This window comes from Schistocerca nitens, chromosome 1 (assembly GCF_023898315.1).
Source record: "Schistocerca nitens isolate TAMUIC-IGC-003100 chromosome 1, iqSchNite1.1, whole genome shotgun sequence".
Lineage (NCBI taxonomy): Eukaryota > Metazoa > Arthropoda > Insecta > Orthoptera > Acrididae > Schistocerca > Schistocerca nitens.
In genome coordinates this window covers 437,500,849-437,528,549 of record NC_064614.1, presented here as the reverse complement: position 1 = coordinate 437,528,549, position 27,701 = coordinate 437,500,849, and the positions used below count along the sequence as shown (strand labels likewise).

The window sequence follows — 27,701 nt, the reverse complement described above, 5'->3', positions numbered from 1 at the left end:
TACAATTGATTACTCACAATCACTAGTGCTCATCTTTGTAGTCACCAGATGGAACATATACAGTGAGCTGAATGAGAACTGTGACCTACCAGACAGCTCATATTTTTAAAACAAATAAAATTTAATTTTACATTGAGGAATCCCCAATTATCCACAACAAAAAGACACTACTCCCTATAAAGATGACAGCTATGTGTTCACTTTAGACAGCCAGAGATAGTGGTCATGTGTGACTGAATTGTGCCAGCTTGTGTCAGTATGTGTGTGTTTTCCTTTCTTTTATGAAGAACACTTTGGCCAAAAGATAAGTGTGTAACCATCTTTTTGTTATGCCTATCTGCAACCCAATGTGTCATGTTTATAGTGAGTAGAATCTATCCTTTTCATAATTGTTGATATTCCAGCCTGGACTTTCCATAGTTTAATCTAAACTAAAAGGTTTCTGACCATCCCAGACATATTTCACAACAACTCCAACCATGTGGGTTGTCTGTTGTAACCTCATTAGCTGTCCCAGCCTTTTCCTTGTTAAAATTTGGGTCTAAGATCTCTTGTTGCCCATTATGGTTAAATGACCAACAAGTTTGCAAACTACATTCCCAGTTACAAAAAAATTTGTGCTATCACACTGTCATGGCTGAAAGCAAGCGGAAACTACAGCCGTAATTTTTCCCGAGGGCATGCAGCTATACTGTATGGTTAAATGATGATGACGTCCTCTTGGGCAAAATATTTCGGAGGTAAAATAGTCCCCCATTTGGATCTCTGGGTGGGGACTACTCAAGAGGATGTCATTATCAGGAGAAAGAAAACTGGCGTTCTATGGATCGGAGTGTGGAATGTCAGATCCCTTAATCAGGCAGGTAGGTTAGAAAATTTGAAAAGGGAAATGGATAGGTTAAAGTTAGATATAGTGGAAATTAGTGAAGTTCGGTGGCAGGGCGAACAAGACTTCTGGTCAGGTGACTACAGAGTTATAAACACAAAATCAAATAGGGGTAATGCAGGAGTAGGTTTAATAATGAATAGGAAAATAGGAATGCGGGTAAGCTACTACAAACAGCATAGTGAATGCATTATTGTGGCCAAGATAGATACGAAGCCCACACCTACTACAGTAGTACACATTTATATGCCAACTAGCTCTGCAGATGATGAAGAAATTGAAGAAATGTGTGATGAAATAAAAGAAATTATTCAGATAGTGAAGGGTGGCGAAAATTTAATAGTCATGGGTGACTGGAATTTGGTAGTAGGAAAAGGGAGAGAAGGAAATGTAGTAGGTGAATATGGATTGGGGCTAAGAAATGAAAGAGGAAGCTGCCTGGTAGAATTTTGCACAGAGCGTAACTTAATCATAGCTAACACCTGGTTCAAGAATCATAAAAGAAGGTTGTATACATTGAAGAAGCCTGGAGATACTGACAGGTTTCAGATAGATTATATAATGGTAAGACAGAGATTTAGGAACCAGGTTTTAAATTGTAAGACATTTCCAGGGGCAGATGTGGACTCTGACCACAATCTATTGGTTATGGACTGTAGATTAAAACTGAAGAAACTGCAAAAAGGTGGAAATTTAAGGAGATGGTACCTGGATAAACTGACTAAACTAGAGGTTGTACAGAGTTTCAGGGAGAGCATAAGGGAACAATTGACAGGAATGGGGGAAAGAAATACAGCAGAAGAAGAATGGGTAGCTCTGAGGGATGAAGTAGTGAGGGCACCAGAGGATCGAGTAGCTGAAAAGACAAGGGCTAGTAGAAATCCTTGGGTAACAGAAGAAATATTGAATTTAATTGATGAAAGGAGAAAATATCAAAATGCAGTAAATGAAGCACGCAAAAAGGAATACAAATGTCTGAAAAGTCAACAGGAAGCGCAAAATTGCTAAGCAGGCATGGCTAGAGGACAAAAGTAAGGATGTAGAGGCTTATCTCACTAGGAGTAAGATAGATACTGCCTACAAGAAAATTAAAGAGACCTTTGGAGAAAAGAGAGCCACTTGTATGAATAACAAGAGCTCAGATGGAAACCCAGTTCTAAGCAAAGAAGAGAAAGCAGAAAGGGAGAAGGAGTATATAGAGGGTATATACAAGGGTGATGTACTTGAGGACAATATTATGGAAATGGAAGAGGATGTAGATGAAAATGAAATGGGGGATATGATACTGCATGAAGAGTTTGACAGAGCACTGAAAGACCTGAGTCGAAACAAGGCCCCGGGAGTAGACAACATTCCATTAGAACTACTGACGGCCTTGGGAGAGCTAGTCCTGACAAAACTCTACCATCTGTTGAGCAAGATGTATGAGACAGGCGAAATACCCTAAGACTTCAAGAAGAATATCATAATTCCAATCCCAAAGAAATCAGGTGTTGACAGATGTGAAAATTACTGAACTATCAGTTTAATAAGTCATAGCTGCAAAACACTAACACGAATTCTTTACAGAGAAATGGAAAACCTGGTAGAAGCCGACCTTGGGGAAGATCAGTTTGGATTCCGTAGAAATGTTGTAACACGTGAGGCAATACTGGTCTTAGGACTTATCTCAGAAGAAAGATTAAGGAAAGGCAAACCAACGTTTCCAGCATTTGTAGACTTAGAGAAAGCTTTTCACAATGTTGACTGGAATGCTCTCTTTCAAATTCTAAAGGTGGCAGGGGTAGTGTACAGGAAGCGAAAGGCTATTTACAATTTGTACAGAAACCAGATGGCAGTTATAAGAGTCGAGAGGCATGAAAGGGAAGCAGCGGTTGGGAAGGGAGTGAAACAGGGTTGTGGCCTCTGATGTTATTCAGTCTGTATATTGAGCAAGCAGTAAAGGAAACAAAAGAAATTTCAGAGTAGGTATTAAAATCCTTGGAGGAGAAATAAAAACTTTGAGGTTAGCCGACGACATTGTAGTTCTGTCAGAGGCAGCAAAGGACTTGCAAGAGCAGTTGAACGGAATGGACACTGTCTTGAAAGGAGGGTATAAGATGAACATCAACAGAAGCAAAACGAGGTTAATGGAATGTAGTCCAATTACATCGGGCGATGCTGACGGAATTAGATTAGGAAATGAGACACTTAAAGTAGTAAAGGAGTTTTGCTATTTGGGGAGCAAAATAATTGATGATGGTCGAAGTAGAGAAGATATAAATGTACACTGGCAATGGCAAGGAAAGCGTTTCTGAAGAAGAGAAATTTGTTAACATCGAGTATAGATTTAAGTGTCAGGAAGTCGTTTCTGAAAGTATTTGTATGGAGTGTAGCCATGTATGGAAGTGAAACATGGATGATAAATAGTTTGGACAAGAAGAGAATAGAAGCTTTCGAAATGTGGTGCTACAGAAGAATGCTGAAGATTAGATGGGTAGATCACATAACTAATGAGGAGGTATTGAATAGCGTTGGGGAGAAGAGGAGTTTGTGGCACAACTTGACAAGAAGAAGTACCGGTTGGTAGGGCATGTTCTGAGGCATCAAGGGATCACAAATTTAGCTTTTGAGGGCAGCGTGGAGGGTAAAAATCGTAGAGGGAGACCAAGAGATGAATACACTGAGCAGATTTAGTACGATATAGGTTGCAGTAGGTACTGGGAGATGAAGAAGCTTTCACAGGATAGAGTAGCATGGAGAGCTGCATCACACCAGTCTCAGGACTGAAGACCACAACAACAACAGTGGATGACCTCACACTTTTCGTTATTTAGGGTCAACTGCCACTTTTCACACCATTCAGATATCTTTTCTAAATTGTTTTGCAATTTTTTTTTCTTCTTCTGAGGACTTCATTAGTCAATAAATGAGCGCATCATCTGCAGACAACCAAAGATGGCTGCCCATATTGTCTCCCAAATCGTTTATATAGATAAGGAACAGTAAAGGGCCTATAACACTACCTTGGGGAACGCCAGAAATCACTTCTGTTTTACTCGATGACTTTCCGTCAATTACTACTAACTGTGACATCTCTGACAGGAAATTCACAAATCCAGTCACATAACTGAGATGACTATTAGATAAAGTAATCTTATGGCTTAATAAAATAAATAAATAAATAAAGATCATCACACATCCTATAGATACTTCATATAACCTATTTATTTCTGTCAAATTTAGTCCACATGGGTATCTGTTGATGATAAAAAAAGTTTTTTCACTTTAATTGTGATTTGCTGAACTACAATATAGAATACAAAAATAATGTCAAAAACGCAAGTGTCTCCTTGACTACGTTGCAGAATTAGGGTTCTGTATTATATTTCAAATCGCTTAAACAGGTTCCCATCAGATACAAAAAGGAAAACAGGAAACCCTTAATATCATGACGAAAATTGAAAAACTAGGTTATTAGGCATGCATTCTACAGATTACCTAATTGTAGTGATTGAAGCACTGAAGGTTTCTCGTAACTGTCTAACAAGTAAAATCATTCATTATAAACAAGTATCTTTGTTGCAGCATGTAGATAAGTCTCTATTTTTTAAATATGAAAATGCCTGTATGAATACTAAGTAAGAATCATTAAGAGAAAACTAAAGGCCTTTATTCTATTAAATTATGCAAGTGCAGCCCTATGAAAAAATCTCTTTTGATGGTTTTTGTTATAACTAAATCATGCATCAGACAGATTTAGTAGAAATGTTGATGAAAGGTGCTAAAATGGCAAACCAGGTGGGCAGGAGGCCTGCACCACAAGTCTTATGACTCAGAAGATAGCTGGATGATTGTCAGATAAAATTTTGAATATTGTTGCAGTTCCATATTTTTACAAAAATCCACAGCATGGCATGGAAACACAAAGATACTGCTATTTAGTACAACTGATAAAACGGCTGATGTCAAAGAATCAATTCTCATGTTAGTCTGGTTATGTTAAATTTAGCCTGTACATGAACTAGTAGTATATAGCAGTATAGTTATTTTTATTATCAGTGCAGTTTATATATTTAATTCATAATAGCTGCTCTTCTTTGTTAATGTAGGTTTTAACTCTGCCCATATCCTTAATGGTTTTTGCTTGGTGTTACAGTTTACAGAGTAGAATGATTGACTCTCTGGTATCAGATTCTGGCAGATTATTGAAAAACAATCAGTTGTGAAATTTTTTTGTACTCGTTTTTTCACTTATATCCCCAGGACATGCAAAAATAATTAGTGAAAACTTGAGGTAAGTCTACAAGCTGTACAGTTGAGTAGACCAAAGTTAATAATTTATTAGTACAGATGGAAAGAACTGTGTCTTTGTTTAAAAAATGATGCAACTGATCATTAGTTAAATGTAAGTTTTTGGAATACAGAAACCAAAATAAAAGATTACCATCTATCCACTTTTAAATGTGTGTAGAAGAAAGCCTAAAAAGAAAGTTGTGGCTCGCATAATTTAAAACTGTGAAAGAGAATGTAGACATTCAGAGTGTGAGATGTAAACACAATGAAAGGTCAGGAACAGCTATTTTCAGAATATTGTGAACGTTACAAAGAAAAAAAGACAAGAAATGTTTGGACACTGATGCATTACGTACCGGTAATGCTTATTCAACCTTTTTTTTCAGGTCTTTCTCATTTCCCTGTTAGGATATCAAGCACAGTGTTTATAACATGCTTTACTGACAACTTGAAAGAAAGAGAATTACTTACCAACGAAATCACGATCTGAAACAGCATGCATGCTGTTCTGCGATATTTTCTTAAATCCCAAATTCTTGGCTAATTTATTGCGATCTATTTCAAAAGGATTTCCTGCTAGGGCACCACTACCCAAGGGCATTACACTTGTGCTTTCAAATAACTGACATAATCTATCATAATCTGATATCAGACTCCAGGTGTGGCTATTATAAGAAAGGAAAAATACTGTATTACTACAAATTATAAGCAGCTAATTTTAGGAACAAATATTACTTACTATTGTCTGCAACACAAATTGCCACTTATTAATTTTATTTAACATTCAAGAAGTGCATAAAGTCTTATGTTAATTGTTCATGTTATATGGAATTTTATGATTCATTTCGAGTTTAACCTGTTTTCAAAGAGTCATAAAATGCTTACAAGACATATTAGTTTAAAAACACAAGGTCTGTTTATTCTTCTTTGAATGAACTAATGAAACTAATAACTTCTCTAGATGTCATAAATAATAGCATTACAGAGATTATACTTTTTTAGAGTATTTTCATACAATAATCATACATCTAAAACAGAAGAGTTAAATTCCTACAGTCTTGCATAATCTTGTTCATAAGGCAAGTAGTGACCAATATTGCACTAAAGAGCTGTTCAACTTGCTACTTAAAATTCCTTGAATACATGCACATTGTTTGATTTAAAATTTAGGAAGTTTCAAAACTTGTTATACAGTCTTAAATCTTTAATGTAGGTGTATTGATTTGATCCACTGAGTTTTGGGTTTCTACTGTTAATGTGCAAAATTTTAATTAATTTACTCCATACATACTAAGTATTTGTTCTGCACAAGATACACTATATATAAAATAAAGCATAAGACTCATTGCCTTCTCCATAGCAGTTATATTGAATTTAGATATGTCTGCTCCCCAAATCCATAACATAATGTCATAGTTCAGAGGAATATAAATTGTCCAGCATTAAACAGAGCTGATGCTTGACTAAGAACAATGTTGAACGTCTGTCCAGCAAGTAATTCTAATACATAGTACTGAGGTAATTCTGCTCCTCACTGAAGGTAACAGGCAGATACTATGGTTTTGTTAGGTGTGAGCATAAAAATCAACAGGTAAAGCATGGGAACAATTTAACAAATGACTTGTAAATGCTAAATATTTCCTTTATTGGAATGTTAACAGGCATAGTTAACTGCAGAATGCATTTACAAAGGTAAGTTGCCATAAATGTGTCTATGAACAAAAACTCTCAATCTAGTCAGTCCAGTAAACCCAATACTCACAAAGGAGTTGGGAGTACACACAAGGGGTGCCTACCATCTATATATGGGGAATCAGTTTATACAGTCTTTAAGGACAAAATGAGAAATGTCGTTAATGTTCTTGAGATATGGCAAATGATGCTAATTTAACACAGTGATCAAGGAAAAATAAAAATAAAAATAAATGATCTGTAAGTGTATCTAATCCATTGTAGTGATCAGAGAACTGCACATGAATGCACTTGAGGTACTGCACATGAAGCTAATCTAACACGGTTGGAGATTTCAGTCAGTAACACCTGCACATGTGGTGCTGCAATGGTTTGCAAACCTTGCCACACTTTCTATAATGTAATGAATGCTGATAAGCAGATACTCCATGTTCAGAACACGAGACTGCGAGATAGGTGCGGTATATTTTTTCCCTGAAGTATGGTACCAATTTCGCCTACTAGATCTCCATAGGTGTCATGGGAGCCCGCAATGCTGTTTGCTTTATAGACACAAAAAAAGCAACTCCACATTGATGTCTTCATGGGTCATGCAATTATCTGGTAGTGTTACAGCAAGCCATTAAGCTCTGGCAATGAAATACAGCTTAGTATCAGTGTGGTACGTGCTGTGAATTGGGGCTGCTTCCTGTAGCATTCTTTAGTGAAACACCCACCATAGTGGTCAAAGAAGTGTGTGGCAGAGAAAACTCTTGTCCTTGGATGCATACAGTTCATGATGAGGTTTTTTGCCAGGCAAAGTGTCATCTGCTACACCACAAGATCACCTGCTAGAGCAGACAGGTGGCAGGCAAGAATGCATAGTCGTGCATCATCACAAAGTTCCCCCCTGCAAGAATGAGAGCTCAAGTTTGAGGATGCAGTGCTGCTTCTGGTGTTGATTGGTGGGCTGCTGGGGCAGCAGTGCAGTGCTGGTGGGGCCGGGGCCACTGCTGATGGTAGAGGCAGTGAATGGTGTGTTATGCAGCGGTCTCTGCTAAGGTTGGGGAGGGGGTGGGTGGGGAGGAGTTGGACAGCAGTGCACTGTGGCTGGCAGGTGAAGTCGAGAATGCTGCAGTGTGGGGGTGGGGCCAGCCAAAGGATGTGGTGGGGTGCTGGTGCTTGGACAGGTCACACACAGCAGGCAGTGTACTATGTGCCTCAAAGAGGTGGCATAAAGCACAGTGTCCTGTGCCAGCACTATAAACACCAGTTGCTGCTGCTTCTTACTCGTTGACCAGGTCACATGTTGTGGTGACAGCATGTGCCAGCTTTGTGCTGGTGAAAACAGATGCCTTAGTGTTGAACAGTGTTGACACCTTGTGATTCTGGCAAGGCACCAGATGATGAGCCCAGCATCAGGGGTGAGGCATTTGTGTCTTGGGTGGCTCCGCTGGGGTTGGCAGTGGTGTGAATGGCAGGGCAGCCTTTGCTCTTGAGTCCCAAGTGCTACCCACTGGATCAGCAGCATCAGCCGGCGTACCATTTTTGTCACTCCATGCCACATTGATTTCAACAACTGGTAGCGCACAAGGGCTGGAGAAGTTGAGTGTATGCATCAGGTTCAGTTGACTGATGGATACTGTGGTGGTGCCACCATGGAGACATATAGAAAAATGCCTTTTCTGCATGCTTAATCAGAAGGTGAGGGGTTGAGTACTTTGTGTGGAGTGGTGCCTGGCTGGCACCCACCCCCTCCCCTCCTCCACCCTGGTGTATGCACGTATGGAGGTCCTAAGCACAAAGGATTTGTGCTTGACATGGCAGTGTGGGAATACTGGTGCAGACATGCCATGCAGTCATGCAGCTGCTGTATGGCTGGCAGGGGCTGCGTGGGATGGTGAGTTACTGTCCATACATGACTTTGGTGATGCATGCACCAAAGTTGGTTTTGTGGGCCAACTGTAAGCCTAGGAGATCTAGCAGCAGGACAGAAGAACAAATTATGAATTGACAGGTAAGTACAGCTTTTAGGGTCTTACGGAATCTCTCAACCATGCTGTTGGTGGCAGGGTGGTAACTGGTCGTAAAATGGATGAGCATACCAGAAGTATTGATTAGTGTTTTAAACAGGAAAGATGTGATTCATCAGGCAGTGGTCCATATTCACATGGCAAGGGCACCCTAAAATGCAAGGCTCAGGTGTCCAGGGAAGCCTTGGCCACTGTATCTGGAATTATGTCAGTCAGCAGCAAAGCTTCTGGCTACCAAGTGAATCTACTGATGATTGTGAGATGTACTGGTGTCTGTTTGATGATGGAAGGGGTCCTAAAATTTGAATACAGTCATGGGAAAAATGATAGGCCAGCTGGAGGGGGGAGAATCAACAGGGGCTTGCACATGACACCTAACTTGGAGCACTAGCATAGAGTCGTGTGCAGGCCCAGTTGGTGTAGTCCAATTGGATACCAGGACAGACTAAATGCCCCGGCACAAGGACAGTGGAGGCACAGACGCTGGAGTGGGACAGGCCATGGAGGTGTTCAAATGCCACCTTGCGGAAGTCATGGAGGAGGTGAGGGTCAGTGTGCTCTGCGGAGTTGCCTGGGGATTCAGTTTTTTGCATGAAAGTTGCATCGTATGTATAAGTCAGTACAGGGAACCGTGTTTGATATGAGGGTGAGTCTGGTGTTTGACTCACTGTCCAGTCTTAACAGCTTGGTATCTCTGGGTAGAGGCCAGGACAGTCTGACTGAGGGCAGTGATGAGGGGACAGGAGTGGCTGAGGCAGGCAGTGACAATATTCTCAATGCCTGTCATGTGCCATTTGTTGGTTGTGAACTGGGCTATGTGTTACTGCTGATGGAACTGCCTTTGGCAAGTCTCTGTGCCTTCCTCTTAATAAAATACTGTCATAAGGGGGTGGCAGTCAGTGAAGAGCTTGAAGGGGCATCCTTTGACCTAGGGGTGAAAGTGCTTCATACATGGCAAGGAGCTCACAGTTATAAGCTGCCAACCTCTGCTGCAGCATAGAGTGCTTCATGGAAAAGAATGCATGCAGTTGCCAGGAACATTCAACACATTGTTGAAGGACAGCACCTAGGGCAGACTGGCTGGCATCAATAATGATTGTGAATGGGGTTGTTGGATGGGAGTGGGTAAGGAGGGGAACATGCAAGAGGTCACATTTCATTTATTCGAAACTCTGTCATTTGCATCCTCCATGGAATGGGCCTGCTACCTTTTTGTGTAGTTGCCCTGGAGTGTAGCAGTAGGTGGTGCATGCACACTTACAGCGTTTTCAGGTGTTGCTGGAAAATTTGTTCCATCCCAAGGAACTTGTGGGGTTCTTGGACCTTCTCATCCATCAGTTGGAAGTCCACGGATGATATCCTAAGTCCAAGAAAGTCAATCTCCTGAACACTAATGACACACTTCTCCCAGTTGATGATAACTCCTGCCTCTTGGATGCAGAAAAACACATCCTGGAGATGTTGGCAGTCCTCCACAAGATCACAAGATTAAATATCATCCAGGTAGGCAGGTGAAACAACCTGAGACACCACACAGGACTTTGTGAAGAAAGCATTGTCAGATCTGAATGGTGTTGCAGAGTTTGAAGAGCATAAATGCACTTTTGAAAAGATTGAAGTTGATGATTATTGTCATACATTTTCAATAAATTGCCAGCAACCATCAAAAACTTGGTTTCAGATAAAGTACAGTTTAAACAAAGTATGAAAGACTTTTCGATAGGTAACACTTTTTGCTCTATAGATGAATATCTTAACAGGGAATGTTAGACAAGCTTAAGTAAAAATGTCTGTTAGTCTTCAGTTTTGACAGCACTTGGTCACAACAGTCAAGATTAGATATTTTTGCCACGCACGGTCTGAGGTGTCTTGTCACAGTTCGCGCGGATAACCCCATAGGGGGTTTGAGTCCTCCCTCGTGCATGGGTGTGTGTGTTGTCTGTAGCATAAGTTTAAGTTAGATTAAGTAGTATGTAAGCTCAGGGACCAATGACCTCAGCAGTTTGGTCCCATAAGACCGTACCACAAGTATCCAATTAGGTATTTTGTGTATGAAAAATGTATTAAAAGTGCATAACTATATTTCATTCTTACAGTGTATTAATTCTGTAAATATTAACAGTTCAAGTTTATTGTAATGTATTCACTTATTTTGACAATCTCCTGACAAATGGTCAGGGAAGTGAGTCTTATATTCTGATGTTTTATGTTTTTTATGTTATACTTTCTGACATCTTCCACACCCATGAGAATCATCTTGTTTTTGGCTGTATGGAATGAAAACAATCTAATCTAACCTTCTCCATGTCCTTCAGGGCAAATGGAATCTGTGTAAATGCTTTCGCACAGTCTATCTTGCTGAAGATGGTTGCATCTGACAGATTGCGGCTTACGTGGCAGAAGCCGGCAGAGCGGCAGAAAACTGTGGGGCCCATTATCATTGCAATGTAGTACAATAGTGTACCTCCCATGGGGTGCTGGAATGGTGGGTAAGTAGAGAAAATTCAGCAAGAAGGTCAGCAAAGTGGCCAGAATATGCTTATGGTGAAATGGGTAGCAGTGCAGGATCTGCAAGGAATGGAACAGGGGGCATGCTATCAATGATACAGCAATTTGCCAGACTGAAGAGGCCATAGTGGGTGACAAAGTCAGCATGAAGGATAGGGTCCACAACATTGGTGATGGTAAAGGTCTGCCGAGGCTGAGGTTGATGGACCAGGTATGGGAGCAGTAGGTTGCAATTATGCAGTCATTCATCATGGAGAGGAGGAGGGGGAAAGGGGCCAGAGGTGGCTAACAATTTGTGGTCACACATGATGATATTGGATCCAATGTGAAGTAGAAGTAGGTAGGCTGTCAGAGAGGAAGAGTTCCAATGATCATGCACAATAGGTGCTGAGAAATAGCAAGCAGCTGTGTGCACCTACTACGGCTGCTGCTGGTGTTTAGACATCATCACATGGTGCCCAACAGTTTGCAGCATCACTGCCAAAACACTCTGCCATGTGGACTGTGGTGGACAAATGTGTGAGCCAATTCACAAGAAGTAGTATTTCTGGAATGATATTAAGCTCAGAAATTGCAGCTACCATTCTTCTGACGAAAATAGTGTGCTTGTGCACTGAATGTCTGATGTAACTATCCAGGCTACCAGCCAATATTTCAGGGCACTGAATCTACTGGACTGTACTGGGCTTTCAAAAATGTTGTGCACCTCTTTTTTTTTTTTTTTTTTTGACCACATTCCTGTGCCCAACTTTAAGTTGACACTACAGTGTGACATCTCTTGTAGTAAACCATGCCTATACATTTAGTATAAGTTCCACAAGACAGCCTTCACCAGCATCCACTGATTACCATATGTGGTGGCCTATACTATGTTCAAATTGCTTACAGACCACTTTTTGTGGCCTTCCATGCAGAAAAATGAAAATATGTAGCTGCAGTCCTGTGCCCGCAGCCAAAAGAGAATGTGGATCACCACATATACAAGATGAGTCACTAACTATTGTCACCTAGAATAACTCCAAAAGTATGATAGGATCTGAAAAGTTTGTGGGACAAATGTTGCATGAGACAGCGGGGGCCATAATATAATGTTGGTTTTTTGTTGCTAGGTTGGGTGATGTCAGAGATATGAAGGTCAACTAGGTTTTTTTTTAATGGGATGCTATAGTTTGATACTTACTTTCTGATAATGGCTATTGAGACGAATCCAATGAAATTTAACAGTAAGGTCTTTGAAGGTCAATGAGTGTCAAAAAGGTGGCACGAACGTCCATTTGCAGAAGGTGCTTGAAGTGATGACCATTGGTATAGATGCGGTGCTGCAATCTTCTTATCGTGGACTGAGTGGTATTTCTTATCACTTTGGCACTTATTGAAGCACATGCTCTGATAATTGTCTCTTGTATATTGTGCAAATAGTAAATATTTGCTGAATACGGTGTATCCATATAACGTACCATTGACATGTAAACACCATTTGATGGTTTCACAATACAACCCTAATAGTAACAGTAAGACTAGTATCGTCAAATCAAGTGAATATGAATGATGTATTCCTTCGAAGAACTAGTCAATATGCTTCTCATTTATGGAGAAGGCCAACAAAATTCAGTGAGTGCTAGAGACTTAGACACTGAAAGATATCCTCAACGTACTCACCCTACACATCTAACATTTAAATTTTAAATATGTGTATGATAAATTGAGAACAACTGAATCTTTAACGCATCAGAAACATATCCAGCAAAGGAAAGTTACTCATGAGGAAACATAAATTGACACTTTTGCCACTGTGGTTCGAGATCCTTGTGTTAGTTCACATCAAAATGCAAGGGAATCTGGCATGAGCCAGAGTAGTGTTGTTCATGTTATGCATCACTATAAATATCATCCTTATCATATCAGTCTCCACCAAGAATTAACTGGTATGGATTGTATGTGTCGCATTGAATTCTGCCAATGGGCTCAACATCAGATTCAGAGGGATGACACATTTATTAATTTGATTTTATTTACTGACGAGGCTATCTTCACCAACTGTGGAAATGTTTATTTGCATAACATGCATTATTGGGCAACTGAACATCCATGTTGGCTCTGGCAAGTTGCAGACACCAAAAGCCGTGGTCGGTGAATGTATGGTGTGGGATCCTGGAGGACGTAATTAGAGTCTGCTATTTCATCAAAGGAAATCTTATTGGTAGGAAGTACACTACATTCCTGCAAGAAACATTAGGTCTGTTATTGGAAGAAATACCTTTAGGAACAAGGACCAGAATATGGAGTCAACACATGCCAATGAAAATATGGTAACCATTAAATAATATTGCATTATACCTCCATGGTACATGGACGATAAATAGTTTGGACATGAAGAGAATAGAAGCTTTCGAAATGTGGTGCTACAGAAGAATGCTGAAGATTAGATGGGTAGATCACATAACTAATGAGGAGGTATTGAATAGCGTGGGGGAGAAGAGGAGTTTGTGGCACAACTTGACAAGAAGAAGGGACCGGTTGGTAGGGCATGTTCTGAGGCATCAAGGGATCACAAATTTAGCATTGGAGGGCAGCGTGGAGGGTAAAAATCGTAGAGGGAGACCAAGAGATGAATACACTAAGCAGATTCAGAAGGATGTAGGCTGCAGTAGGTACTGGGAGATGAAGAGGCTTGCACAGGATAGAGGAGCATGGAGAGCTGCATCAAACCAGTCTCAGGACTGAAGACAACAACAACAAACTCCATGGTATAATCTGATCTGGCCTTGTAACATTAACCAAAACGGCCTTGCTGTGCTGGTACTGCGAACGGCTGAAAGCAAGGGGAAACTACGGCCGTAATTTTTCCCGAGGACATGTAGCTTTACTGTATGGTTAAATGATGATGGCGTCCTCTTGGATAAAATATTCCAGAAATAAAATAGTCCCCCATTCGGATCTCCAGGCAGGGACTACTCAGGAGGACGTTGTTATCAGGAGAAAGAAAACTGGCGTTCTACGGATCGGAGCGTGAAATGTCAGATCCCTTAATCGGGCAGGTAGGTTAGAAAATTTAAAAAGGGAAATGGAGTGGCTAAAATTAGATATAGTGGGAATTAGTGAAGTTTGGTGGCAGGATGAACAAGACTTTTGGTCAGGCGAATAAAGGGTTATAAATACAAAATCAAATAGGGGTAATGCAGGAGTAGGTTTAATAATGAATAAAAAAAATAGGAGTGCGGGTAAGCTGCTACAAACAGCATAGTGAACACATTATTGTGGCCAAGATAGACACAAAGCCTACACCTAGCACAGTAGTACAAGTTTATATGCCAACTAGTTCTGCAGATGATGAAGAAAGTGAAGAAATGTGTGATGAAATAAAAGAAATTATTCAGATAGTGAAGGGAGATGAAAATTTAATAGTCATGGGTGACTGGAATTCGGTAGTAGGAAAAGGGAGAGAAGGAAATGTAGTAGATGAATATGGATTGGGGGGAAGAAATGAAAGAGGAAGCCGCCTGGTTCAAGAATCATAAAAGAAGGTTGTAAAAGTGGAAGAAGCCTGGAGATACTGACAGGTTTCAGATAGATTATATAATGGTAAGACAGAGATTTAGGAACCAGGTTTTAAATTGTAAGACATTTCCAGGGGCAGATGTGGACTCTGACCACAATCTATTGGTTATGGACTGTAGATTAAAACTGAAGAAACTGCAAAAAGGTGGGAATTTAAGGAGATGGGACCTGGATAAACTGAAAGAACCAGAGATTTTACAGAGTTTCAAGGAGAGCATAAGGGAACAATTGACAGGAATGGGGGCAAGAAATACAGTAGAAGAAGAATGGGTAACTTTGAGGGATGAAGTAGTGAAGGCAGTAGAGGATAAAGTAGGTAAAAAGACGAGGGCTGCTAGAAATCCTTGGGTAACAGAAGAGATAATGAATTTAATTGATGAAAGGAGAAAATACAAAAATGCAGTAAATGAAGCAGTCAAAAAAGAATAGAAATGTCTCAAAAATGAGGTTGACAGGAAGTGCAAAATGGCTAAGCAGGGATGGCTAGAGGACAAATGTAAGGATGTAGAGGCTTATCGCACGAGGGGTAAGATAGATACTGCCTACAGGAAAATTAAAGAGACCTTTGGAGAAAAGAGAACCACTTGTATGAATATCAAGAGCTCAGATGGAAACCCAGTTTTAAGCAAAGAAGGGAAAGCAGAAAGGTGGAAGGAGTATATAGAGGGTCTATACAAGGGCGATGTACTTGAGAACAATATTATGGAAATGGAAGAGGATGTAGATGAAGATGAAATGGGAGATATGATACTGCATGAAGAGTTTGACGGAGCACTGAAAGACCTGAGTCGAAACAAGGCCCCGGGAGTAGACAACATTCCATTAGAACTACTGACAGCTTTGGGAGAGCCAGTCCGGACAAAACTCTACCATCTGGTAAGCAAGATATATGAGACAGGCGAAATACCCTCAGACTTCAAGAAGAATATAATAATTCCAATACAACGAAAGCAGGTGTTGACAGATGTGAAAATTACCGTGTCTTTCAAATTCTGAAGGTGGCAGGGGTAAAATACAGGGAGCAAAAGGCTATTTACAATTTGTACAGAAACCAGATGGCAGTTATAAGAGTCGAGAGGCATGAAAGGGAAGCAGTGGTTGGGAAGGGAGTGAGACAGGGTTGTAGCCTCTCCCCGATGTTATTCAATCTGTATATTGAGCAAGCAGTGAAGGAAACAAAAGAAAAATTCGTAGTAAGTATTAAAATCCATGGAGAAGAAATAAAAACTTTGAGGTTAGCCGATGACATTGTAATTCTGTCAGAGACAGCAAATGCCTTGGAAAAGCAGTTGAAATGGATAGTGTCTTGAAAGGAGGGTATAAGATGAACATCAACAAAAGCAAAACGAGGATCATGGAATGAAGTCGAATTAAGTCGGGCGATGCTGAGGGAATTAGACTAGGAAATGAGACACTTAAAGTAGTAAAGGAGTTTTGATATTTGGGGAGCAAAATAACTGATGATGGTCGGAGTAGAGAGGATATAAAATGTAGACTGGCAATGGCAAGGAAAGCGTTTCTCAAGAAGAGAAATTTGTTAACATCGAGTATAGATTTAAGTGTCAGGAAGTCGTTTCTGAAAGTATTTGTATGGAGTGTAGCCATGTATGGAAGTGAAACATGGACGATAAATAGTTTGGACAAGAAGAGAATAGAAGCTTTTGAAATGTGGTGCTACAGAAGAATGCTGAAGATAAGGTGGGTAGATCACGTAACTAATGAGGAGGTATTGAATAGCGTGGGGGAGAAGAGGAGTTTGTGGCACAACTTGACTAGAAGAAGGGATCGGTTGGTAGGACATGTTCTGAGGCATCAAGGGATCACCAATTTAGTATTGGAGGGCAGCGTGGTGGGTAAAAATCGTTGAGGGAGACCAAGAGATGAATACACTAAGCAGATTCAGAAGTATGTAGGTTGCAATAGTTACTGGGAGATGAAGAAGCTTGCACAGGATAGAGTAGCATGGAGAGCTGCATCAAACCAGTCTCAGGGCTGAAGACCACAACAACAACATCCCTCCATGGAACTGAACATACTTTCTAGTTTCAGAATGTAAAATGTGGACTGCAGACTTTAGGGAGACTGTAAGAAGTTTAAAAGCATATACAGAGAACACTACTCTCATTCTTTTTGCTGTTTTCATGGTTGATTTCCCTTTAAATCTTATTTTATTTGTAGTAAAATATTTATAAGATAAGTTGATACAATTTACACTGAAGTGTCAAAGAAGCTGGTATAAGCATGCATATGCAAATGGAGAGATACGTAAACAGGCAGAACACAGTGCTGCGGTCAGCAAAGCTATGTAAGACGACAAGTGTCTGGCACAGTTCTTAGATCGATTACTGCTGCTACAATGGCAAGTTATCAAGATTTAAGTGAGTCTGAATGTGCTGCTATAATTGGCGCATGAGTGATGCAACCTAGCATCTCCAAGGTAGCAATCAAATGGTGATTTTCCCAAACAACCATTTCACAAGTGTACCATGAATATCAGGAATCCAGTGAAACATCAAAACTTCAACATCACTGCAGCCGCAGAAAGATCCTGTAAGAATCGGACCAACAATAACTAAAGAGAATCATTCAACATGACAAAAGTGCAACCCTTCCACAAATTGCTGCAGCTTTCAGTGTTGGGCCATCAACAAATGTCAGTGTGTGAACCATTCAATGAAACATCATCGATAAGGGCTTTTGGAGCCAAAAGCCCACTCTTGTACCCATGATGACTGCACAGCACAAAGCTTTACACCTTGCCTGGGTCCGTCGACACTGACATTGGACTGATGATGGCTGGAAACATTTATCATCCATGAGTCTCATTTCATATTGTATCAAACAGATAGATGTGCATGGGTATGAAGACAACCTTATGAATTCATGTGCCCTACATGTCAGCAGGGCACTGTTCAAGCTGGTGGAGGCTCTGTAATGCTGTGGAGTGTGTACAGTTGGAGTGGTATGGGACCGCTGATAGGTCTAGATATGACTCTCACAGGTGACATGTACATAAGCATCCTGTCTGATCACCTGCATCCATTCATGTCCATTGTGTATTCTGGCAAACTTGAGCAATTCCAGCAGGACAGTGCAACACTCCTCACATACAGAATTGCTACAGAGAGGATCCAGGAGTTAAAACACTTCCACTGGCCACAACTCCTCAGACATGAACATTATTGAGCATATCAGGGACACCTTACAACATGCTGTTCAGAAGAGATCTCCACCTCCTCGTACTCATATGGATTTATGGCCAGCCCTGCAGTATTCACAGTGACAGTTCCCTCCTGCACTACTTCAGACATAAGTGGAGTCCTTGACACATCATGTTGTGGCACTTCTGTGTGCTCGCGGAGGCCCTAACGATATTAGGCATATATAGCAGTTTCTTTGGCTCTTCAGTGTATTTTGTATCCATTCATGTGTAAATGGAAGCTGCAGGTATATGACCTTACCTTAGTAACCAATGACTCCAACGAATTGCTTGAGCTCTTTGGAGATGAGTATATCCTGGCATAATAACATTAATATCGTCTTGTGCTTTCTTAATAAAAGTCTGAAACATAATTACACATTCAGTTCCAATAAAAATACTTGTTGACTTACTAATGGTGATTTCCAATATTTTGAAAGCTAAACTTTGAGTAAGTTATCGTAAGCAGCCTAAGTGCACCAACACTTTAAGGTCTGTTTGATAGGCAAGTTGTTGTATTGTTGTTGTGATCTTCAGTCCAGAGACTGGTTTGATGCAGCTCTCCATGCTACTTTATCCTGTGAAAGCTTCTTCATCTCCCAGTACCTACTGCAACCAATATCCTTCTGAATCTACTTAGTATACTCATCTCTTGGTCTCCCTCTATGATTTTTACCCTCCACGCTGCCCTCCAATACTAAATTGGTGATCCCTTGATGCCTCAGAACATATCCTACCAACCGATCCCTTCTTCTAGTCAAGTTGTGCCACAACTCCCCTTCTCCCCAATTCTATTGAATACCTCCTCATTAGTTATGTGATCTACCCACCTAATCTTCAACATTATTCTGTAGCATCACATTTCAAAAACTTCTACTCTCTTCTTGTCCAAACTATTTATCATTCATGTTTCACTTCCATACATGGCTACACTCCATACAAATTCTTTCAGAAACGACTTCCTGACACTTAAATCTATACTCGGTGTTAACAAATTTCTCTTCTTGAGAAACGCTTTCCTTGCCATTGCCAGTCTACATTTTATATCCTCTCTACTTCGACCATCATCGGTTATTTTACTCCCTAAATAGCAAAACTCCTTTACTACTTTAAGTGTCTCATTTCCTAATCTAATTCCCTCAGCATCACCCGACTTAATTCGACTACATTCCATTATCCTCGTTTTGCTTTTGTTGATGTTCATCTTATACCCTCCTTTCAAGACACTGTCCATTCCATTCAACTGCTCTCCCAAGTCCTTTGCTTCTCTGACAGAATTATAATATCATCGGCAAACCTCAAAGTTTTTATTTCTTCTCCATGGATTTTAATTCCCACTCTGAATTTTTCTTTTGTTTCCTTTACTGCTTGCTCAATATACAGATTGAATAACATCAGGGATAGGCTACAACCCTTTCTCACTCCCTTCCCAACCACTGCTTCCCTTTCATGCCCCTCGACTCTTATAACTGCCATCTGGTTTCTGTACAAATCGTAAATAGCCTTTCACTCCTTGTATTTTACCTCTGCCACCTTCAGAATTTGAAAGAGAGGTATTCCAGTCAACATTGTCTAAAGCTTTCTCTAAGTCTACAAATGCTAGAAACGTAGGTTTGCCTTTCCTTAATCTATCTTCTAAGATAAGTGTTAATGTCAGTATTGCCTCACGTGTTCCAGTATTTCTACGGAACCCAAACTGATCTAGGTCTGCTTCTACCAGTTTTTCCATTCGTCTGTAAAGAATTCGTGTTAGTATTTTGCAGCTGTGACTTATGAAACTGATAGTTTGGTAATTTTCACATCTGTCAACACCTGCTTTCTTTGGGATTGGAATTATTGTATTCTTCTTGAAGTCTGAGTGTATTTCGTCTGTCTCATACATTTTGCTCACCAGATGGTAGAGTTTTTTCAGGGCTCGCTCTCCCCAGTATTGCCTCACATGTTCCAGTATTTCTACAGAACCCAAACTGATCTAGGTCTGCTTCTACCATTCTGTAAAGAATTCGTGTTAGTATTTTGCAGCTGTGACTTATTAAACTGATAGTTTGGTAATTTTCACATCTGTCAACACCTGCTTTCTTTGGGATTGGAAATATTATATTCTTCTTGAAGTCTGAGTGTATTTCGTCTGTCTCATACATTTTGCTCACCAGATGGTAGAGTTTTTTCAGGGCTGGCTCTCCCCAGTATTGCCTCACATGTTCCAGTATTTCTACAGAACCCAAACTGATCTAGGTCTGCTTCTACCAGTCTGTAAAGAATTCGTGTTAGTATTTTGCAGCTGTGACTTATTAAACTGATAGTTTGGTAATTTTCACATCTGTCAACACCTGCTTTCTTTGGGATTGGAAATATTATATTCTTCTTGAAGTCTGAGTGTATTTCGTCTGTCTCATACATCTTGCTCACCAGATGGTAGAGTTTTTTCAGGGCTGGCTCTCCCCAGTATTGCCTCACGTGTTCCAGTATTTCTACGGAACCCAAACAGATCTAGGTCTACTTCTACCAGTTTTTCCATTCGCCTGTAAAGAATTTGTGTTAGTATTTTGCAGCTGTGACTTATTAAACTGATAGTTTGGTAATTTTCACATCTGTCAATGCCTGCTTTCTTTGGGATTGGAATTATTGTATTCTTCTTGAAGTCTGAGGGTATTTCGTCTGTGTCATACATCTTGCTCACCAGATGGTAGAGTTTTTTCAGGGCTGGCTCTCCCAAGGCTTTCAGTAGTTCTAATAGAATGTTGTCTACTTCCAGGGCCTTGTTTCAACTAAGGTCTTTTAGTGCTACTCTTCACGCAGTATCATATCTCCCATCTCATCTTCATCTGCATCGCCTTCCATTTCCATTGTACTGTCTTCAAGTACATCGCCCTTGTATAGACCCTCTATATACTCCTTCAACTTTTCTGCTTTCCCTTCTTTGCTTAGAACTGGGTTTCCATCTGAGCTCTTGATATTCATACAAGTGGTTCTCTTTTCTCCAAAGGTCTCTTTAATTTTCCTGTAGGCAGTATCTATCTTACCCCTCGTGAGATAAGCCTCTACATCCTTACATTTGTCCTCTAGCCATCCCTGCTTAGCCATTTTGCACTTCCTGTCAATCTCATTTTTGAGACATTTCTATTCTTTTTTGACTGCTTCATTTACTGAATTTTTGTATTTTCTCCTTTCATCAATTAAATTCAATATTTCTTCTGTTACCCAAGGATTTCTACTAGCCCTTGTCTTTTTACCTACTTGATCCTCTGCTGCCTTCACCACTTCATCCCTCAAAGCTACCCATTCCTCTTCTGCCGTATTTCTTCACCCATTCCTCTCACATCAACTATATGTAAAGGAAGACAGCACACAAATGTCAGTGATAAAGACTTGTTTTTCTGGCAGAAGAGTGCAACAGGGGAATTCTGAAAGTGTTACTTGGCATGCATTCAAAGAAACATGCTCACAGAAACCTGCTTAAGGGATTCTAAGATCTGGCTGTCAGGTTGGAAGTTAAAAATATACTTCATCCTCCTAAACATCAATCCCATAGTGGTTGTAGAGATAAAATTAGAGTAATTACAGCTTGCACAACTGCATTATATATTCTCCCATACTCCATCCATTAATGTAATTGGACGCATTATTAACATACATTACAATGAGAACTACCTTCAGCCACACATTTTCTATGGTGATTCATAGATTAAAGATATAGATGTAAATGTATAAGTAGATAAAAGTGGAAGAACATTGAATAGATGAAAAAAAATTTTGGTAGCCTATGGGTTGTTACTTTGCAGAATCTAACAACTTACCTATATGAATGATCACTAATCAAGGCTGGTCATTTCCATTTCCATTTTCATTTAAATTATGGTTTCATAGTCTGTTGGCATTGTCCAACAGCTCTGGAGGCTTTCAGAAATTAAAGGAAAGCTACTGTGGCAGAAATGATAGATGATAGTCATCTAAGCTACTATTCGAAATACTGAAAGTGCTATCACTGTCATGGATTTCTGGTATGGAGGTTTTAATGTACATTAAACATAATGTATAAATTGAAAAAAGAAATTAAGTGTGAAAGACATGTGGCAGTCAAAATATTAGACTATGGCCGAACTTGCTTTAGAGACCAGCTAGTACAAAATTACGCCAGTAAAGTAAATTTCATTTGGGAATGAAATTGTACAAAAAATTCTCAGAAAATAATACATACAATGTAAATTAATAAATACAAAAGCAATTTTAGATTAGTCACAGTATATGTTGAACACACTACAACTATCCTGTTAGTGATTAAACTCTATATTTCAGTCAACAGTCCAGTATTGTGCAATAAAATGTACTAAATATAATTCAATAAGCAAAACAAATAAATAAAATAATAAACTTTCTGTCATTATGAACTGCAACAAGATTAATGGAAGGTACTTATAAAGAACAATCATGACAAAGAAAGGCACATCCAAACTTACCTGTACAAGTTCATAAAATATTTGCCGGAGGTTTTGAATATGAGACAGAAGCCAGAGTTTCATGTCTGTGGCTACTTGATCATTTCGGCTTCTTCCAGTGTGGAGTTTCGATGCAGGTTCACCAATAAGTTCCTGAATGTTTAACAGCATTTGTTACAATGGCATCAATAATTGTAGTATCCATCTCATGGTCTACAGAGATGTTGAAGATTTTAACAAGACTAGATTAATATTCATTTTAGCACATTAGGTAGACACAATAACTAACTATTCATAAATGGCCTTTCATTAAAAAAAGAAAAAAGAAAAGTGGCACAAAAATTGCTGAACCAAACGAAAGTAGTTGTGATGTGGAAGTACGACCAATGACTTATTACAGCAAAATGACAAACTCTTCTATCAGACCCACCATAACATTCAAGAAAGGGTGACCAGCAATGCAACAGAGAAAACAGAAAAAAATGGTTCAAATGGCTCTGAGCACTATGCGACTTAACTTCTGAGGTCATCAGTCGCCTAGAACTTAGAACTAATTAAACCTAACTAACCTAAGGACATCACACACATCCATGCCCGAGGCAGGATTCGAACCTGCGACCGTAGCAGTCGCTCGGCTCCAGACTGTAGCGCCTAGAACCACACGGCCACTCTGGCCGGCGAAAACAGAAATGAATGACATTCAAAAAGATATGACCTTTGATGCAGAAGAAGAAGACAGGAAGGAAATGGTAGGTGTCATTTATCCTCACAACTTTTTGTGAATTGTCCAGAGTTTGGAAAAGACAGGACAGAATCGAAGATTTTGTGAGTGAAACTAACATACTATAAAAGCAGAATGTTTTACATCAGTCAGCAGGACCAATGCAACACCAAAATTCACAACACACTAGTTCTTGACAACTATTCATAGATGACAATGCTAAAACATGTAAAACTGTGCTCAGAGATACAAACTTGTAGGCAACTGGAAAACTACAGTTGGTGTGTTTCTCTTTCTAAGCTAATGCATTTATTGCAGTTCTGTATGTCTGTAATTTTTTTGTGCCTAAGGAGTCAAACACAATAGCTTGTGGTAAGAAAATTTGGGCCCATGGTTCATTCACAAGACAATATCAAGGAGATAAATTTAGGTAACTATGAAATTTATTCAGTATCAGGGAGTATCCAAGATTTTAGTAACAATTAGGAATATTTTCATGGAAAAAACAATTAATGAACTGCTCTTTCACATTAAGACTAAATGCAGCTGAAAACAGTAGGGGATTACATGGCTAGTAACTAAGTAACTCCAAAATCAGGCCCAGAGGCCCACACAGTGCCAACTGCCCAGTGTCATCCTCTAACGTTTGGTATCATTTGGATTTGATTTGGATGGGCATGGAGACAGAACACTATTCTCATAGCCTTTGTCAACTTTCTGGACACTTGAGTCACAGTTTCTCATTCTATTATCTTCTCCTCAGTACACCTTGCTAGCCTGAGTGCACCTTGTTCCCGACCTCCCACCAGAGGTTTATTTATCAATTGTCATTTTTTATTTTTAGTTCACTGTTGCTATTTGAGTTTACATATTGACTTTTTGTCATTTGAAGATAGTGTGTGGAGCTGAGTTAAATAGAGGGGTGACAGTAGCAGAAGTGGACAGAAAAATTTGTGCTGTGTATGAGGATAATGCCAAAGGACAAAGTTTGGCATGAAAATAGTTTTCTCATTTTAAGGGGGATAATTTCGACAATGGTGACTCTCCACATTTGGGAATACTTTTGGAGTTTGATGAAGATTGTTTACAAGCATTAATCCACAATGATCCATATCAGTATACATGAGAACTGGCAAATGTGATGAACTGTGATCATTCCACCATTGTGTGACATTTGAATGCAAAGGGCAAGGCTCAAAAACTGGGTGTATGGGTATTGCATACTCTAAGCCAAAATCAGCAGGTAGCCATATGTGAATCTCTGCTCATCAATTGACTCATGAACAACAGTGCTCATTCCTATCCTGTATCATTATTGGTAATGAGAAATGGTGTCTTTATGCTAACATAAGGAAAAGAAAGGAATGGTTGAACCCAGACAAAGCAGCAAGCCCTTTCCACACAAATACCAGTACATGCCCACAAGAGATAATGTTATTTAACATATAACACATCAGCCTCAGTTGCAAATAGAAACAAATCTTTACCTAGGTTACTGCCAAAATAATTTGGCTTTCTTACGAAGCTATTGACACTAAACTATTGCATGCCAAGGTTTGGCCATGCCAAGTATAAAACTGTAGCACAATAGTACCCAGTCATAAATCTACATTACTTAGCTGAAGAGAAACAGTAGGCCCCACTGTACTGATGAGGTCAGTATGCTGTGAGAGCTGCGCCAGAACTAATTGCAGTGAAAAACTATGCACCAAGCACCGCAGATGGTCATGCACATGCACATGGGGAAATATAGATGCATAAACAGTAGCTACCTTTATGTTAGGAATTGGATTAATATAACCATGTAAACTGTTGATGTCGTAATCTGTAACCGAACTTACTTCTGAGGAGAATGAGAACCCTATAAACAGATACGGAGTCCATAAGAAAGACTAACTATTACTCGGCAAAATTATTCCTCAATTGTGGATACAGTACTACTCGACTAAAGAAAGTGGAGTCAGGCATCAGCAACTACAAAGGCACCATAATATCAGGGCTGGTGAAACTGTAATAACTTCAAGTTGAACAAATATATTTCAAGGAAGACGCAATACATGAAAGTCACAGATCAAGTAAACAGAGTAAGATGTGTATACACTTTAACAGTAAAATCATAACTGAGTCCAAGTCTAGCAGCCACTGGCTGGCTGGCCGCTTAGGTGGCGCTGGTGCTTCATGGCTGGCAGACAGTGCCACATGTAGAGGATGCGCGTAACTGTGTGGCGGCACTTTGAAAGATCGGCGAGTTACAACACTTTTCCCCCCTTTGAATTTTTTGCACAGGTCTTGGTGGAGGTGGCCTGTAGGTTGTTAACGTCCATAGGTATTGTTTGACTGGCCATTAAGTCTCGAGGAGGAGGCTTCCCGTACGAACGGAAGTGTCCCCGATGATAATGGGTCAAGATGACAGGAGACTTGGGGGTTGAATCTGCTGGGGCCTCTGCACCAATCTGCTGTTGCGGCAAGTCCAGCTGTTATAACAGGAAAACATGGGTGATGTGTCCACGTCCATAGGAGAAGGAGGCGAGTAGAGTTACTCTGACAGATGATGGTCATCTGGTCCCTGCATGTGCACATCTCCTGGTGGCGTCAGTTCTTGGTCTGGTACCTATATGACGGTGAAAGGACTGCGTTGTGAGTAATGAGAGATTCCAGTATCCCGAGCGTCAGGTAGAGCCGAAGGTGGTGTAGCGGCATCTGGAACAGCTGTTGCCGGCACACGAGGCCGAAGCTGATCCGAATGACACACTGAAACACCCGTGTCCGTCTGGATTTCATACAGGCGTCGGCTACGGTGTCATAAGATGCGGCCAGGACTCCATTTTGGCCACCTGCCATATCCCCGTACCCATACAAGGTCGTCAGCGGTGAACCGGCCAAGTGAAGGCACCCGCGGCGATGAGGTGGAAGGCCGCAGAAGATGAAGTAGCGTGCGGGGCTGTCGGCCACGTAAGAGCTCAGCTGGGCTGTGCTCGCCCATGGGAGTGAAATCGTAAGAAGCCAGAAATTGGAGAAGTGCATCATCAGCAGCAGAAGAAGTCAGGAGTTTCCTCATCTGAGCCTTAAATGAGCAGACCAGTTGTTCAGCCTCACCTTTTGACTGTGGATGGAACAGAGGGGCCATGACATGCATGATGCCATGACGGGCACAAAAATCCGCAAAATCGGAAGAGGCAAATTGCGGACCACTATCAGTAACAAGAGTAGAGGGAAGGCCTTCCAAAGAGAAAATGTGAGCCAGAGCATTGGTGGTTGCCGCAGTGGTAAGCAACGTGCAACGGACAATGAAAGGAAAGTTAGAGTAGGCGTCAATAACGAGAAGCCATTAAGTACCTAAAAAAGTTCCCGCGAAGTCAGCATGAATATGCTCCCAGGGCTTGTCAGGTGAAGGCCACGGTGACAAAGATGACTTTGGGGCGGCGGCCTGTGACGCACAAGGGCCGCAGGCAGTGACCATGTGTGTGACTTCAGAGTCGATGTCGGGCCAGTACATATGACGGCGCGCCAGAGATTTTGTGCGAGAGACACCCCAGTCCCCTTGGTGAAGGAGGCGCAAGACCGAAGCACGCAAAGATGCAGATACCACATCATGCGTCGAAGCATTTTCAGTGGAAAGGAGGATAACACCATCCTTAGCCGTGAGGCGGTAACGCAAAGCGTAGTAGTTCCACAACGGATCAGAAGTCTTAGCGGACGGATGATCTGGCCAACCCTTCTGAATCCAGTGTAAAACCCCGGAGAGGGTAGGGTCAGAACAGGTAGCAGCCGCCAGCCGGTCCCCGGTGATGGGGAACCCGTCCACAACCAGCTGCTCAGCAACATCCTGCTGGAAACACAAAAGTTCGTCCCTATCGAATGCCAGATCAGGACCCATGGGAAGGCGAGACAGTGCATCAGCATTCGCATGTTGAGCCGTTGGCCAGAAATGAATCTCATAATTGAAACGAGACAAGTAAAGAGCCCAACGCTGGAGGCGGTGTGCAGCCTTGTCGGGAAGTGACGTTGATAGATGAAACAAGGAGACAAGTGGTTTGTGATCCGTAACAAGATGAAATTTGGATCCATAGAGAAAAACACCAAACTTATGAAGAGCATAAATAATGGCCAAAGCTTCTTTTTCAATTTGAGAATACTTTTGTTGGGCATCAGTGAGCGTTTTGGAGGCATAAGCAATGGGTTGTTCAGAACCGTCAGAAAAACGGTGCGCAAGAACAAGATGTTGGCCAGGTTAATAAGTAGCCAGGCATGGGGCCTGTTTCGGCATAGTCTTCAATTTCTGGAAAGCTGCATCGCATGACGCGGACCAGTGAAAAGGCACGTTTTTATGCAACAGGCGATGCAACGGCTGAGCCACCGAAGCAGCAGATGGTAAAAACTTGTAACAGTATGCTATTTTCCCCGAGAAGGCCTG

General features: G+C 40.7%; 1 protein-coding gene across 2 annotated transcripts in view; it reads right to left on the bottom strand.

Moving 5' to 3' along the window:
- Positions 1 to 27,701, bottom strand: part of LOC126251400 (argininosuccinate lyase) — an 80,181-nt gene that overhangs the window by 14,842 nt on the left and 37,638 nt on the right. For both annotated transcript variants that reach the window (XM_049951816.1, XM_049951806.1), the window contains exons 5-7: positions 22,588 to 22,719; positions 18,393 to 18,493; positions 5,633 to 5,826 (exon numbers count right to left, since the gene is read on the bottom strand). In XM_049951816.1, coding sequence (XP_049807773.1) covers positions 5,633 to 5,826; positions 18,393 to 18,493; positions 22,588 to 22,719 — 427 coding nt within the window. The remainder of the gene's footprint in view (positions 1 to 5,632; positions 5,827 to 18,392; positions 18,494 to 22,587; positions 22,720 to 27,701) is intronic.